The sequence below is a fragment of the Parasteatoda tepidariorum genome, chromosome 2 (genome assembly GCF_982258835.1).
Source record: "Parasteatoda tepidariorum strain Cologne lab strain chromosome 2, Ptep-v5.0, whole genome shotgun sequence".
NCBI classification, from domain to species: Eukaryota; Metazoa; Arthropoda; class Arachnida; order Araneae; family Theridiidae; genus Parasteatoda; species Parasteatoda tepidariorum.
This window is the reverse complement of record NC_141756.1, coordinates 97666385-97682983: the sequence shown is the minus strand read 5'-3', so window position 1 is coordinate 97682983 and position 16599 is coordinate 97666385. Positions and strand designations below refer to the sequence as shown.

General features: G+C 31.8%; 1 protein-coding gene across 1 annotated transcript in view; it reads right to left on the bottom strand.

Annotated features, from left to right (window-relative positions):
* LOC107441842 (retroviral integration site protein Fli-1 homolog) overlaps positions 1-16599 on the bottom strand; it is a 190658-nt gene that overhangs the window by 151076 nt on the left and 22983 nt on the right. The window contains exons 3-4 of the mRNA XM_087157818.1: positions 8251-8451; positions 4649-4714 (exon numbers count right to left, since the gene is read on the bottom strand). Of these exons, the coding sequence (XP_087013944.1) occupies positions 4649-4714; positions 8251-8451 (267 nt within the window). The remainder of the gene's footprint in view (positions 1-4648; positions 4715-8250; positions 8452-16599) is intronic.

The window sequence follows — 16599 nt, the reverse complement described above, 5'->3', positions numbered from 1 at the left end:
ATACTTTTTTTTTATCTTCTACTGTTTCGACATTATTTAATTTTTTCACTCCTAACTGATTAAAATATGTTAAGCTTAAAATGCGTAGGCCGGTGTACAGTTTGGTACTAGTAATTTTAAAATTTATTTCGACTATATTTAGAATGTTGATTTCAGATATGCAATTTAGTAGTACAGTGACTGATAGAGGTTTATGCAATTATTGTTATAAGTCGCACACAATTAATAGCAGTAACAGATAGAAGATTATGCAAATATAACCTATCAGCTTTTGTTATTAATTGTGTGTCACTTATAACCATAAAACTGTTACGTTGAACCCCAATATCGATATCTTGTACCATCATAACAGTAAACAAATTTGCTGCAGCCTGCATAAGTTATTAAGTTGAACCCAGTTTCCTTTCGAATCTTACAAGAGTATTATAAATTTAATTGTCTGTGACTTATACCATAATACTGATAAGTTGAACCACAATACCGACATCTTATACCGTCATAACAGTGTACAAATTTGCCGCACCCTTCATAAGTTGTTAAGTTGAACCCAGTTTCCGTTCGAATTGTACCAGACAGAGTATAGTAAATTTAATTGTCTGTGACTTATACCATAATACTGATACGTTGAACCACAATACCGACATCTTATACCGTCATAACAGTGTACAAATTTGCTGCAACCTTCATAAGTTGTTAAGTTGAACCCAGTTTCCGTTCGAATTGTACCAGAGTATCGTAAATTTAATTGCGTGTGACTTATAACCATAATACTGATACGTTGAACCACAATACCGACATCTTGTACCATCATAACAGTGTACAAATTTGCTGCAACCTTCATAAGTTGTTAAGTTGAACCCAGTTTCCTTTCGAATCGTACTAGAGTATCATAAATTTAATTGCGTGTGACTTATAACCATAATATTGATACGTTGAACCACAATATCGATTTCTTGTAGCATCATAACAGTGACAAATTTTCTGCAACCTTCATAAGTTGTTAAGTTGATCCCAGTTTCCTTTCGAATCGTACTAGAGTATCATAAATTTAATTGCGTGTGACTTATAACCATAATGTTGATACGTTTAACCAAAATATCGATACCATCGGTACCATCCTAAATTTGCTGCAACCTTCATAAGTTGTTAAGTTGAATCCAGTTTCAGTTCGAATTGTACTAGAGTATCGTAAATTTAATTGTGCGCGACTTATAACCATAATATTGATACATTAAACCACAATATCGATATCTTATACCATCATAAATTTGCTACAACCTTCATAAGTTGTTAAGTTGAATCCAGATTCCATTCGAATTGTACCAGAGTATCGTAAATTTAAGAAGTGCGAAGATATGGCTCAAATGAGCACCATATTGAGGTTGTAGCAAACTTGTACGATATTATGGCTTACCATGCTCCAAAATCTAAAATTCTGTATGTTTTGAGTTTTTGGTGGAGCTAAGTTGTGAAAGATGCTATTTTCACAGTCTCTCAAAACTTATAACGTTTGTTGCTAAATTGATTTAGGCTATATTTTGGTGCGTTGATTCTATGAGAAAGCAGTTTGTATGTTTTTTCCACAACCTCGATTTTTAAAATCTCGTCGTTGTTTTTGGAAATTCAGCAGTTGTTTGAGTAGATTCAGTGTTGCAACGCGTAAACTCTAAAATTGAAACGAAACGCTATACCAATATATGAAATGAGCATACCAAATAAAATTGGTATCAATTTAAACTATCGGATACCAGACACTTGTTATTTCTTTCGTTTAATTACAAATGCCTCACATTTTGCAATTTATCTACTATAACGAATTTCCAAAAGCAAAGCTGATGGAAAGAAACTCTATACACATTAAAAATCAGCGAAACACATGACCAACATCAGCTGTTGTAAAAGATACAAGATTTTGTTCTTATGTGCATAAAGAAATAAAGCAGAAAAATGCAGTTAATAATTGATTCGGTGAATTTTACCTTTTTACAAATTTCTGTCAAAATCTGAAATAAATCCATCGAATAGTTCAGTAAGAGTTCATTACTTTTAATGAAAATAAAAATTATGTATTTTTATAGTGTCCTGTAGTGATCCCCAGAAGTGTTTTGCTCGGGCTTAGTTATTTGCAAAACCCTAATACGTCATCGGTAGCCACAGCAACACGAAGGGTGTGCGTGATCTTAGAGCAGATGCATTCCGTGCTCCTGTTAATTAATGTTTTGACCGTAAGCTGGACACTCGCACACCCATTTTCGATGACATCCGGGAAAGTTTTCGAACCTCGACCGAGACACCCACAGTTCAGAGAAAGATTGCGATCATGGATCATTTTAATAATGATCTACATGCATCTCAATTTAATTTCCATGGCCTTCCCAACAGGTATCCATTTTAACCTACAAAGGACTTTCGAAAGATTTTTTTGGACCTTTAATTTGAAGGAAAATGAAATCCTTGCTTATAATTTTTCTTTTGGAAAGTTCCACTTGGATATTTTTATAAATACGATAGAACGTGTGAGGTATTTTTAGGAGCTAGCGCAACAATTCCATCAAAATGTTTACATTTTATTTTATAACCGTCGTTGAACAGCCGATCCAATTTTGGGTTTATAACTACTGATAATCAACTCTGTAGCCTTGTAATTTTGAACCCAATTCATAAGTCAAGGAAACTGCTGGATCAAGTATTGAAGGAAATTTGGAGGATTTTTTGATGGAACTAACCTGCATTTGCGTTACATAGAGATGAAAACCACAGAAAGCTCTCCGGTTAGCATGACGTCACGGGGACTCTAACCCATGATCCGTCTACCACTGAGGATATAAAGTTAGAAAAAGCAAACATATTTGAGTGAATACCGGCCAAGTTATTTTCCTCCTTACAAAATATTTTTCCCCTCCAAATAATTGATCTGCTATTTTTAGGTATCTTGCAACACACTTAAAAAGAATGCGCCATTTGTTGACATGATATCTATCATGCCCCTTATATAACACTCAATTTTGTCAACATTCAACAAATGTATTTGCTTATTATGACAGACACGCTATAAAGACGATTCAATTAGCTTATTGGGAATTGTCGTTGCTAAATTTTAATTCGCAATTCAGAGAAGTGAAAGAAATAGCTGTATTATTCGAAGCTTCAGTGCGATTACACTATAATCACGCTTGTGAAGCAGAATAGAATAGAATAGAATAGAATAGAATAGAATTAGACTGAAGCCTGCTCAAATGGAATATAACGAGAATAAAAAATTAAAAACGATCTGTGGACAATCCGAAATGATAACACATATTATGACAATTTTCTGTATATAAAATATCAATAAGCAATTACACCTAATTTAGTTGTTGCCTTTCTCCTTCAGAAAGACAACAAAATCTGTGTTGTTTTTTTCCATGGATGAAAAATGAAAAATTTAAAATGGATCTCAATTCCACTGCTGTTTAGAAACTTTGAAGCTTGTTAAGCCGTAATATACTTCAAATTTTCTTCAATTTTAAACCATATTTTCGGGAAAATTTATACTATTTGAATTTGACTTCCCGAGGCTAATTTACTTGATAGGAATTATGGATCAATTTGACATCCTATTGAGGTAACTTAGTACGATATTATGATTCGAGGTACTGATGTTATGGTTGCTATTTTTGCATCTGCTGTGAGCTTTCAAGTGTTACTCATAACTGTTTGGTCACTTTTAGCCAATCTAAACCCAGGGCTGTCTACTCTTATTTTGAAAATGGCGCAAAACATCAATATTGAGAAAAACAACGTTTTTGTGAAAATGAAAAACATTTGTGGTCTAATTTTTAAATATTTAAAAACTTACTCCAATGCTGCATTACCTGCACTCATAAAAATTTGCAAAAACTGAGAATGCGCCAGGGATTTTGATAATTTTCATCTAGGTGGAAAAATGAAGCCAAATTGGCGATTTTTAAAAAGTTTATTACTTTTTGAAATATATAAGTTATTTCTCTGATCTAAAACCCAGATAATTATTCACGGCAAAATTATATATATAGTTTAAAATCATCGCATTTCTTCAAGTTCAAGGCATTTAAACTATGGCTTTTTCGTTTTCCTTAGCGACAGAGATTCGAAAAACAGCGTTAACCCCTTCCTTCTCGCTCCCGTGAAAATGACGGGGTGAGGTTTCGCCCTCTATTTCTCGCTCCCGTGATATTGAAGGGTTTGGAGTAGTAACGTGCCAATAAGAATAAAACTAATTCATTTCTTTTGCCCTGAAAACATTTTATTTCTCATTTTACACACCAGATGGCAGTACCAGGATATTTTTAAGGTAATTGTAGATAGTTAGTTTATTTTAAACTAGATGTCAGCACTAATCAAATACGTAATACAAATACAAAAGCAAAAAAAATTGGCACTTTTATGACCGTTTTCTTGAAAATTAGCAGATCGTTAAGGGGTTAAGAAGCGGTTTTCATGGTATTCGAGGAATTCTTAAATACTGCAGCAATTCATAAGAAAACCTTGGAAGAAAAAATTTCCATTGGAAAAAGAATTACTGTATTTTACTGTAAGTATTGTCCACTTATGTGAGAAGCTACGTGCAGAATTAATTTTTTCAGACAGATTGTCAGCTGCAGGTACAGTTAAATAAAGATTAACATACCTGGAGGTGAGGAATTCTGTGCTGTGACTGAAGGTCTTTCTCTGGAGGGAAGAGTTGATTCGGATGCTGTATGAAAAGAAACCTCAACATTAGTTTCGAAAGACAACAAACTTCAACATATAATTCAAAGTGCCTATCCTTAAAATACCACCTCAGCATAAAATTTAAAGTGCTTCTCCTTGAAATAAAACCTCAATATAAAATTTAAAGTACCTTTTCTAAAAATACCAATAATATACCTTAACATAGAATTTACAGTGGCTGTCCTTAAAATACCAATTCAGTATAAAATTTTAAGTGCCTATTCATAAAGCACCACCTTAATATGAAATTTAAAGAAATCATCCTCAAACTGCCATATCTAGTTAAAATTTAAAGTGCCTATCCTTAAAATACCGACTCAATATAAAGTTTAAGTGCCTATCCTTAACATGCTACCTTAACGTAAAGTTTAAAATGCCTATCCTTAAAATACCACCTCAGTGTAAAATTTAAAGTGCCAATTCTTAAAACGCCATCTTAACATAAAACTTTAAAGTACTCATCCTCAAACTACCATATCAAATTAAAACTTAAAATGCCACCCTAACATAGAATTTTAAGTGCCTATCCTTAAAATGCCACCTTGAAATATATTTTAAAGTGCCCATCCCGATGTTGCCGCAACTCAAAAAGCATAATGTGACATTAGACGACGCTTGTACGATTCGAGAGAATTTTTGAAACGGGGCACCTCAAATGTTTCTAACCTTGCAGGTTTTTTACACGAAAAATTATCGTACACGGCAAAAAAGGAAAAAAAAAGAAAAAAGTCGGTAATAAAATTAAAGTTAAATAGTCGAACTGCTTATCTCACTTGGAAACTCTTTCATTTAATTATTTTTATTTAATTATTTTTATTTATTTATTTATTTATTCATTTTTTTGAACTCATTTGATTGAGAAAAATTTTTTAAAACTGAAGAGAATTCAATTTCTTTATAATTTTACGAGTTGTTAAATCGGATTTAGTGTCATTGGTATCGACTCAAAATAAAATTTTATTTTATTTAATATTTTATAGCCGTCGTTGAGCAGCCGACCCAAATTTGCGTTTATTACTACTAGTGTACAACTCCGTAGCCTTGTAATTTTGAACCCAATCCAGAAGACAAGGAATCTCCACGATCAAGTATTGGGATAAAATTGTCTTCCATTTTTGATGGAACTAACTCTAATTTGCGTTACATGGAGAGGAAGACCACGAGAACCTCCCGTGGTTAGTCTGACGGCAAAGGGGACTCTAACCCATGATCCGTCTACCAATGAGAATATTTTTCGTCAGCACTGTGGTTGGGCGAGCCGGGAGCGGAATTCGCATCGACCAGACATAGCTGAGATACGAACTCAGTTCACCTCATTGGGAGGTGAATGCTCTATCCCCTGAACCACCACGGCTCTAATCGGAACGTTATTTTATTTTATAACCGTCGTTGAACAGCCGACCCAATTTTGTACTTACGACAATTAAACTTCAACTCCATAGCCTTGTAATTTCGAACCAATCCAGAAGACAAGGTAGCTCCTGGATCAGTATCCCCCAGAGGTATGATTTGTGACGGGTTCGTGGAGGACTTTGTGACTCGACAGATGTAGCGTGCATTAGTCACCATTTACTACACGGGGAACAGTTGCAATTATACGATGGGATTTTATTTGACCAAAACGCTCACATACGTGCCTGTAATCTCTCGCATTGCGTAATCGCATTGCCCGATAAATGTCCAAAATATGTCCGATTCTTAATGTCCGTCAAAAATGTGTCTCTTAAGCAATTGAAATAACAAATTTGGCAAGTGAATTAAACATATGTATATATGTATATAATTTCTTAAATCAACGAATTGTCTTCCTTCTTTTGTAAATTTTATTTATATAAAAAAAGTACATTTCCGTTTCATGAGCAGCAATAAAATATCCAAACTAGCATTTACGACAATGATGTAAAATTAATACTGGTTAAAGATACTATTGGTATTGTTGTATTATGTAGGTACTACTGGTGTTGTGGCAGTACATTATACGTACTGTAATAATAGATACCTAGTTATACTAATAGGTACTTAGGTTCTGTAACAGGTTTTTAGTTTTTAATAACCCTTTCCGAGTATATTTTTAATACGTCTCATCTTTGATCATAAGTCATAATTACATAAAGTCCCTGGTCGAATTATTAGACGAACTTTAAGATTCTATTTGAAATCTTAATTATCAGGTGATACTCTACAGCTTTATTGCTTTTATGTGACTGAAACCGATTTGACTTGTTAACGGTCGTGTATCAGTTGGTTAAATTAGACGATATATAATATAAATTCGACGATTGATTAAATTAGACGTTATATTATATAAATATAGAATAATTATTATATCAGGTATTATATTAGTATATTAAAATATTTAGACCAAATTATTAAACGTACTGTATTTTTCTTAATAATGACATGTTTGCAGGAGTTAATATGCAATACTTTTGTATTTAAACATACATGTAATGGGTTTTTATACAGGAGATTTTTTTACATACTCCTACTTGTATTTAAATTTAACGTATTGCATTGCAATGTTAACCAATTAATACACGAACGTAGACAAATGCAAACCGGTTATTTCAGTCGGGTAAAAACAATAAAGCTGTATAGTATCACCAGATAATTAAGATTTTTACATAGAATTTTATAATGGATCTAATAATTTGGCCAGGGAGTCACACCCACTAAATATTTTGCCAACCGATAGTTATTTTGCCAACCGATGTCGTTATAGAGAGACTCATCTATATAGTTTCAGTTTCGAATTTGGTCGATATAGCAGTTATAAGCTTAGAAACACTACCCATACTAGTTGATAATATATTTCATTTATTACATCTGCTACACTGTTAAAATTTTCATTCTGAAATTATGGTAAAATAACTGGCAGCTGCCGATTAACCATAAAGTTTACGGTAAGGAACATTTTTTCCTTTATGGTTTCGAAGCCATTTATGAAAAGTATGGTTTTAAGACCATGAATACAAAACAATACGGTTTTTTAACCATTTACTACTAGCATTTTTCGAAAACGTGAAAACAAATGATAATTATTTAACTAGACATAGGAGCTCGGATTTTCGTAAGGTCATGGTCATTGGAGAGTGCCGGATACCGGAAATTCTTCATGTGTTGAAGGTGATGGAGAAAATGTGGTGTCAACACTAGGACTCGAACTCCAGTTCTGCCGGTTATTAGATTGGCAGATAAGCCCGCTCGGTGCAAAGAACTAAGTAGCTTCATTAGGTGGTTCTAGTTGGTGCCATAAAATTCTGGTTGTTTAACCGTATTAGGTGAAATCAGTTAATAAACAGTTTCTCTCAAACTTAACAGTTTGATTACCATTTTATTTATGGTTATTTGACTATTTTGATTAAATATGGTGAAATAACCATACCATAAATTGTTATTTAACCATTTTTTCGGAGAAATTTCTAACAGTGTAATGTATTGATGCTCTGTGGCTCCTCTTTTTTTATACCAAGATGAAGAATCCAACGAAATGAATGAGATCGATAAAAGTAAACTCACTCTGCCTGAGGAAGTGGAGGTGTGCGTAGAGGACCTCCCCGTTGTAAGGATTGGTCAGTCGACCGAAGTCCTCTCTCGTCAGCTGGCAGAGCTCTCGCCCAATCACATTGAAGCGACCGGCGTCCACTTCGTGCAAATTGTACTCCTTCACTGCCCATTCCAGCCACTGCTTCACATGATCTGGACTCCACAGAACGGGATCTGCAAAGCATCTCTCTCTCTTACATATTCTATAAATCAATACACATGTACAGTAAAATAGCCGCTTGAATTATGGAAGAATAGTTCATCTAGGGTCTCTGAAATTATTAAAAACTAAAATCACGGAATATTTTCTAATTGTGATCTACAGTACGTGGCCAAATTATTAGACGCACTATAAGATTCTATGTAAAATCTTAATCATCAGGTGAAACTATACAGCTTTATTGTTTTCAAGCTACTGAAATCAGTTTTTACTTGTTTACGTATGTGTATCAACTGTTTAACATTGTAATGAAATACGTTAAAAATAAGCACAAATAGGAAGTATATAAAAAAATCTCCTGAATAAAAACCCATTGCATGTATGTTTCAATATAAAAATATTGCACATAAACTCCTGCAAAACATGTAATTATTAAAAAAAATACAGTGCGTCTAATAATTTGGTCTAATTATTATAATGTACTAATATAATACCTGATGCAATAAATATTCTATATTTATGCAATATATCGTCTAATTTATCCAATAGTCGAATTTATATTATGTAGCGTCTAATTTAACCGCTTGTTACACGAACGTAAACAAGTACAAACCGGTTTCAGTTGCTTTAAAACAATAAAGCTGTGTAGTATGACCTGATAATTAAGATTTTGCATAGAATCTTATAGTGCGTCTAATAATTTGGCCAGGGGCTGTATAAGTTACTATCTACCTTAAAATCAAGGTCAGTGCTTCCTAAACTATGGTACACGAAACCTCTTGGGCGTTGGGGTAAACTTTTATTTATTTTTCTCCACAAATAATAGTAAAATGAAATTCTAAAAAAATAATTAGTACAATAAAGACAGAAAAGAAAGTGGACAAGAGTTCGCTAACTCTGCAAAAAAAATTCCGGATCAATGGATTTTACTTATGCTGCACTCAAAATGCCCTTTTCTGTAAATTAATCCAGAATTTTTTATAGTGCAACGCAATAAGATTTTTTTTTTTTTAAATTCAATCCTGCCACTAAAACAAAAGATGTTGAACTTGACACCGATTTCCAGTTTTCAAAATTAAACCAAACATTTTAAAATTAAACTCTCACTCTTACCATTTATTCAGCTGATTCCATGTTGAAATTATTACTTTGGAATTTTATTGCTTTTGTTACCGATTTATTTCGATTTGTATTCTGAATTCATTAAATGCTGTTGAGTAGTATGTCAAATACTAACTCTATGTTTATTTTCATGGTGATTTACCTTTCCCCCATTTAATTAGGTGTGGGTTCACTCATTTATTAAACGTGAATAAATACAATACAATCATGAAAAGTGTCTCAAAAGTTAGGGAAGCCATGATAAGCATCAAAACAATTTCCTTGGAGGGGGGGGGGGAATCAATAATAATTTGGCAAAAAATTATAAATTTTATTTTATTTTATAACCGTCGTTGAACAGCCGACACACTTTTATGGGTTTACGACTACTAATGTTCAACTCCGTAGCCTTGTAATTTTGAACCCAACACAGAAGAGAAGGGAACTCCTGGATCAAGTATTGGGTGAAATTTTGCCTTCGTAGAGGACTTTTTTGATGGAACTAACCCGCATTTGCGTTACATACAGAGGAAGACCACGAGGACCTCGCACGGTTAAATACTCTTAAGACGCAATCATGATCATATTTGCCACGACAGGGCCTATGAACAAGGTCCTCTGTTGAAATTCCTCCAGAGCAATTTATTTTTTTTCGACCTAGACTACCAATTTTTTACCCCGATCACTCTAAACTTTGATTCCTCAGAATGCAACCATCATTGATTTGGCCATTCCACTGTCCCAACTAGTATAGGACTTAAAAACAACAATTTTTGCTTACTGGATTTTTTTTTTTTTTTTTTTTTTGTCTATAAATATGAACAACCCAGTTTATTTTTTTTATTTTATTTCACAACCGTCGTTGAACAGTTAAGGCTTACGACTACAGACGTTCAACCACGCATCCTTGGAATTTTGAACCCAATTCAGAAAACAAGGGAACTCCTGGATCAAGTATTGGAAAACATACCTTCGTAGATTACTTTTTGCTACAACTAACCAGCATTTAAAAACCACGAAAACCTCCCACGGTTAACCTGGTGGCAAGAGGGCACTAATCCATGATTCGTCTACCACTGAGGATATTTTACGGCAACACTGTGGTCGGTGTGCTAGTCAGAGGCGGAATTCGTATCGACCATCCTTTCCAAGGATTCGAACCCGGATCAGTTCATTGAAATGCGAATGCTCTATACCCTGAGCCACCACGACTTCATTCTTTTAATTTAATACTTTTGATAGGCTCTTTATAAATTTTATCAATTTGAGTTAAAAACGTCTTTGTCAAAGGTTTTCATTTTCTTAGACTGTGAAAATGAAAACCGTTCTTTCAAAAACTGCTATTTCATTTTCTCCATTTTTAGTTCAAGGTCCCTGTCGATCTGTCCCAAGATTCGACCCCTCGCTTTACCTTCTGGTAAAGTGAGGGGTCAAGGTTACTTGAGATATCGTTTTCATTTTTCGCTTTTTGTTTTCCGTATTTGAAATGAAATGGCTACGTTATCAATATTAATGCTACGAGATTACAAGCTAACTTCGAAGGCACTTTCACTAATTTTTCAAAATAAATGTAAGTAAATAAACAAAGAGTACAAAGAGAAAAAAAGAATTAAATAGTATACTAAAATAAAGAGTTTATTAAAAAATAAGATAAGATTATAAACAGATTCTTATTAAAAAAATCTACTTTTTCTTTTCTTTTATGCAGATTCACTTATTTATTTATTCATTAATTTTAAATATTATTCAGAAAAGTGGGTTTTTTTCTTTCTTTTTTGCCAAAAGACAATTTTTAATATAAAATAATTATAACCTATGAATAAAATACAACGCATTTTAACAACAACAAAAAAATTTAAAAACTTTCATTCATTAATTTTGTGTTTTCTATCATTTCTTATGACAGACTCGAAATGTTTTACTCATTTCTGAATTCTTTCTTGAATAGAAATTGGATATTATTTTAGATTTAAAAAAATATATCACAGAACCTTTATGAATAATTTTGTTTATTACTTACTCGACTGCTCACAGTTATGTAAATTTCACCCTATCAGGCGATAACTAAAGTTCATGACAGTATGTTTAAAACCTATGAATGAAATACAACGCATTTTCTCAACAAAAAAAAAGCATTCATTCTTTAAATTTGCATTTCACATCATTTTTTATAACAGACCCGCGATGTTTTACTATTTTTGAATTCTTTCTTGATAGAAATTGTATATTATTTTAGATTTAAAAAGATATATCACAGAACCTCTATGAATAATTTTGTTTATTACTTATTCGACTGCACACAAATTATGTAAATTTCACCTTATCAGGGGATGCAGTAATGCAATGTGAATAGCACTGAATAGTATTCTAGGATGGTAATGTAGTAATAGCATGTGTGCATGTAGTAATAGCAATGTGAATAGCACTGAATAGTATTTTATAGGATGGTAATGTAGTAATAGCATGTGTGCATGTAGTAATAGCAGTGTGAAAAGCACCGAATAGTATTCTAGGATGGTAATGTAGTAATAGCATGCGTGCATGTACTAATAGCAGTGTGAAAAGCACTGACTAGTATTCTAGGATGGTAATGTAGTAATAACATGTGTGCATGTAGTAACAGCAATGTGAATAGCACTGAATATTAATGATAACACTGAATAGTAAGCTAGTATAAATAAAAGTGTTGGTCTTGGTTTTTTTATATATATATATATTTTTTACGCTTTTATTGAATATAGCTCACCTTTACATAGTCAAAATTGTCGCAAAAGCGGATCGCTAGGGTTTTGACTGGTTGTAAATATACAACTCTTGCATGTCTATTATAACTTTTCGTAACTTGTCGTAATGACCTACTTTGTGTAATAAACAGTGCTTGTTCTATCGAACTTTGTACTTCAGGCTGTGTGTACTTTATTAACTGTTTCTTTAAAGTTTTAAAAGAATCCTAATCGAATCTGGTTACTTAATTGTTTTTCTCGATTTAAATTCTTCAAGCGATGACAGGAGAAAAAAAATCACGTGAAACTTAAAGCAAATCCACACAGATATACGTTTGTTCCAGAATTTTGTTACATACACTATAATGAATCAGTATTTTTCCTTTGATATAGGTTGATAGTTTTTTTTTCCAACTGATCAAAAAAAGAGTAAATTAAGTTCATTCTCGAAAACTGTTTTTGCAACTGTCTCCTTTCTTCTGACCGCACAATAGAAGAGAACTTTAGGATGAAGTCGCAGGAAGTTCCGAGACACGTGATGAGTGGCGTCACTTCCGGAACCAGACAAAAGTCAAACGTTCACCATCCTACCAGGGTTAGGATGAGGAAGATGCGGAGCATTGATAATGAAAAGAAAGCTTATTGTGCTTCCCTTCCTCCACCCCTCTTATAATTGTGATTCGGCTCAATTTCACTTCGTTCTGCCTCAATGAGCATCAATTTTTGCCTTCCGACGACCACCCTTCCCCTCATCCCTTGTCTTTTTTTCTTTCTCTTTTTTTTTACCTCATCATTTACTGTGACGGCTCACTTTCATTATCCTGTGATTAACAGTGGGCACCGTAACTTCGATTATACGACTTTCGCCAATTCAACAGATTCTTACAATAATAATACATTTATCACAATAATAATTATTAATAATAATTTTTATAATAAGTAATAATAATAATAATTTTACATGTAGGGGAGAGTGTGGTCAATTGTAACAGGGTACGATTGTAACAGAGCAAAAATTTCGAGTGTCGGGTTCTAGATTTGGTTCCTAGGTGGCGAAGGTGTATTTAATAAATTTACATGTACACCCCTGCTGGCAGCCATTTTTATGTACTTTTGAAAGAGTTACATCGCAAAAGATATTTTCACGCCACGCAAGTACTTTTTTTGGTATTAGAATACTATATTGTAACAAAGTAATTTTGCTTAAACAAATAAAAATTAGTAACCGAATATGTAAGTGGACACCTTAATTAACATTTCAATAAAAAAAATATTAGTTTTGCTAACTAATTAGCATTGTTTTTAACAAATGAAGCTGAAGTGGCGTCTTGGGGACAATTGCAACAATAAGTAAAGGGACGATTGTAACAGTTGAAAATAAATAATCTTATGTTTACAAACCATTACTTAACTCTTTAAGAACCACCAATAGTTTCCTATAGCATTTATATTATGTTGCATGTGCATTATTTTATTTGTCACCTTTCACAGCATAAATTAAAATTTTTAACCCCTTAAAGTTAAACGTTTAACCCTTTAGGTCTCTGCTCATTATTATTTTTACTCCTAAAATATCACTACTATTTTGATCAATAAAAAAATATATCACAACTATGATAATATGTATAATTAACTATGTTTTAGTTGAATTTATGAACTGTTACAATTGACCCCGTAAGTGGGGACAATTGTAACAAGTGCACGACTGTCAAAAATTGTTAATAACTAATATAATAATATTTAAAATCAGGTATTTATTTTTCTTCTAGTAGAGGATAGTCTATTTTACACGTCTGTCAATAAATACTAATAATATATTGCATTTTTTGTTAGTTAAAAATAGTTAAGTAAAAAATGTTACAATTGACCCCACTCTCCCCTACTCATATGTAGCACAGTAAAAAATGCAGAAAGGATAATAAAAGAAAGAGGGAAAAATGAAGAAAATTAAAAAATTAATAAGTTTTATTTGCTGCGCTTTTGTTGCAAGTACACAGAACTCATTAAAATAAGTTCAAAATATGGAGAAAACATTGAAAAACTTATAGAATAATGAAAAGGGCAGGAGACAATTATTAAAATTAATAAAATGAAATAACAAATAATAATTTTTAAAAAAAATTTCTTTCTAAATTGGCAAAAAAAAAATATATATATAATTTCTTCATCAGCTCGCACGATTATATTCGCAAAAATGAGTGCTTTCTAATATTGTATTAATACAGCCGAAGCAAAACATATCTATACAATAGTGTGAGGAGCACTCAAAAAAATGTTTGAAGCAAAATAGAACACATTCAGTTTTAAATATCAGGTAAAAAAACAGAAAATAAAATGCAAAAAAAAAAAAACTTTTTTTTCACTGCTCCTTACGCTATTGTATTGATATATTTTTCTGCTTTGGCTATATTGATACAATATTAGAAAGCGCTCCTTTTTGCGGATATAATCGTGCGAGTTGATGAAGAGATTATATCTTTATTATTATTATTATTATTATTATTATTATTATTATTATTATTATTATTATTATTATTATTATTATTGTTATTGTTATTGTTATTGTTATTATTATTATTATTATTATTATTGCTATTATTATTAAACTCAGGTATTTCTCCATATATTGATAACATGATAGTAATTATTCATTTTGTTAGGTCGTCTTAATTTAGGCAGTATAAGGAAAATTAGTTATGCATTAAGTATTTATTTGGATTCATTTAAGTTATCTTAACTAATAATTTAAGTAAGGATGAATGGTTAGTTATACGTTAAGTACTTATTTAGAGCATTTTTGTATTTTTATGGTGTAAAAATTAGTTGCGAGTTAATTACTTAGATTTATTTTTGATCCTTTCTAAAATATCTGTAAAGCATTTTAAATATAAACGGTGGAATGGTGCCACATACTGTGATACCAATTATTGGTTACAGAGTTTGATTTTTTAGGTAATAACTCTAAACTCTTAATTCGTCAAAAATCATTAGATTTTATAAGGATATGATTATCAAGAAAAAAACGACATTCACCTGAAGGATTGCTGAATCGTCAAAAATGAGAATTTCTTTTCTGAGAATGATCTATTTTTTTATTTGTGCAATGAATTCACTAAAATATTGTCTCATAAATTCCCATTATTATTAGTTTACATCATGTGAAAGAAAAACATAATTTAGTCATTCTTAAAAGTAACAGTCGTCAAAAATCATTAGGTTTTATGAGAAAATTATTTTTTTTAAAAAAAGACGACGTTCATCTCCAGGATTGCTGAATCGTCGAGAATTTCTTTTCTGAGAATGAACTATTTAGTTTTTGATTCGCGCAATGATTTCATTAAAATATTGTCTCAAAATATCCGATTATAATTATTATTTTACATCATGCGAAATAAAAACATAATTTAGTCGTTCTCAAAAGTAAGAGTAATATTCGTCAAAAATCATTAGATTTAATAGGGAAATTATTTTTAAAAGGAAAAAAAAACGACATTCTTCTCCAGGATTGCTGAATCATCGAAAATGAGAATTCTCTTTCTGAGAATGAACTATTTAATTTTTGATTCGCGCAATGAATTCATTAAAATATTGTCTCAAAATATCCGATTATAAATATTATTTTGCATCATGCGAAATAAAAACTTAATTTAGTCACTCTCAAAGGTAAAAGTAATATTCGTCAAAAATCATTAGATTTAATAAGGAAATTATTTTTTTTAGAAGAGACGACATTCATGTCCAGGATTGCTAAATCGTCGAAAATGAGAATTTCTTTTTTGAGAATGAACTATGTATTTAATTTTTGATTTGTGCAATGAATTCATTAAAATATTGCCTCATAAATTCCCATTATTATTAGTTTACATCATGTGAAATAAAAACATAATTTAGTCATTCTCAAAAGTAATATTCGTCAAAAATCATTAGATTTTATGAGGAAATTATTGTTTAAAAAATAGACGGCATTCATCTCCGGGATTGCTGAATAGTCAAAAATGAAAATTTCGCTTCTGAGAATGAACTATTCAATTTTTTGATTAGCGCAATGAATTCACTAAAATACTGTCTAAAAAAATTCCGATTATTATGATTATTTTACATAATGTGGAAAAAATATATAACTTAGTCATTCGCTGGAGTACGTTCAAGTTAGAAAGCATGGGTAATCAATATAGAAGAAGGTGCAGGTGTAAACTGTATACAGCTGCAGATCATGCAGAGAAATCTGCGTATTAATATTGATTCTGTCATCAACATTTATCTGTAGCAAGTGCTAACAGGGTGAGTAATAAACGGTAATTGATTAATCTCCCCTATTGACTTAAATAAATCATACCA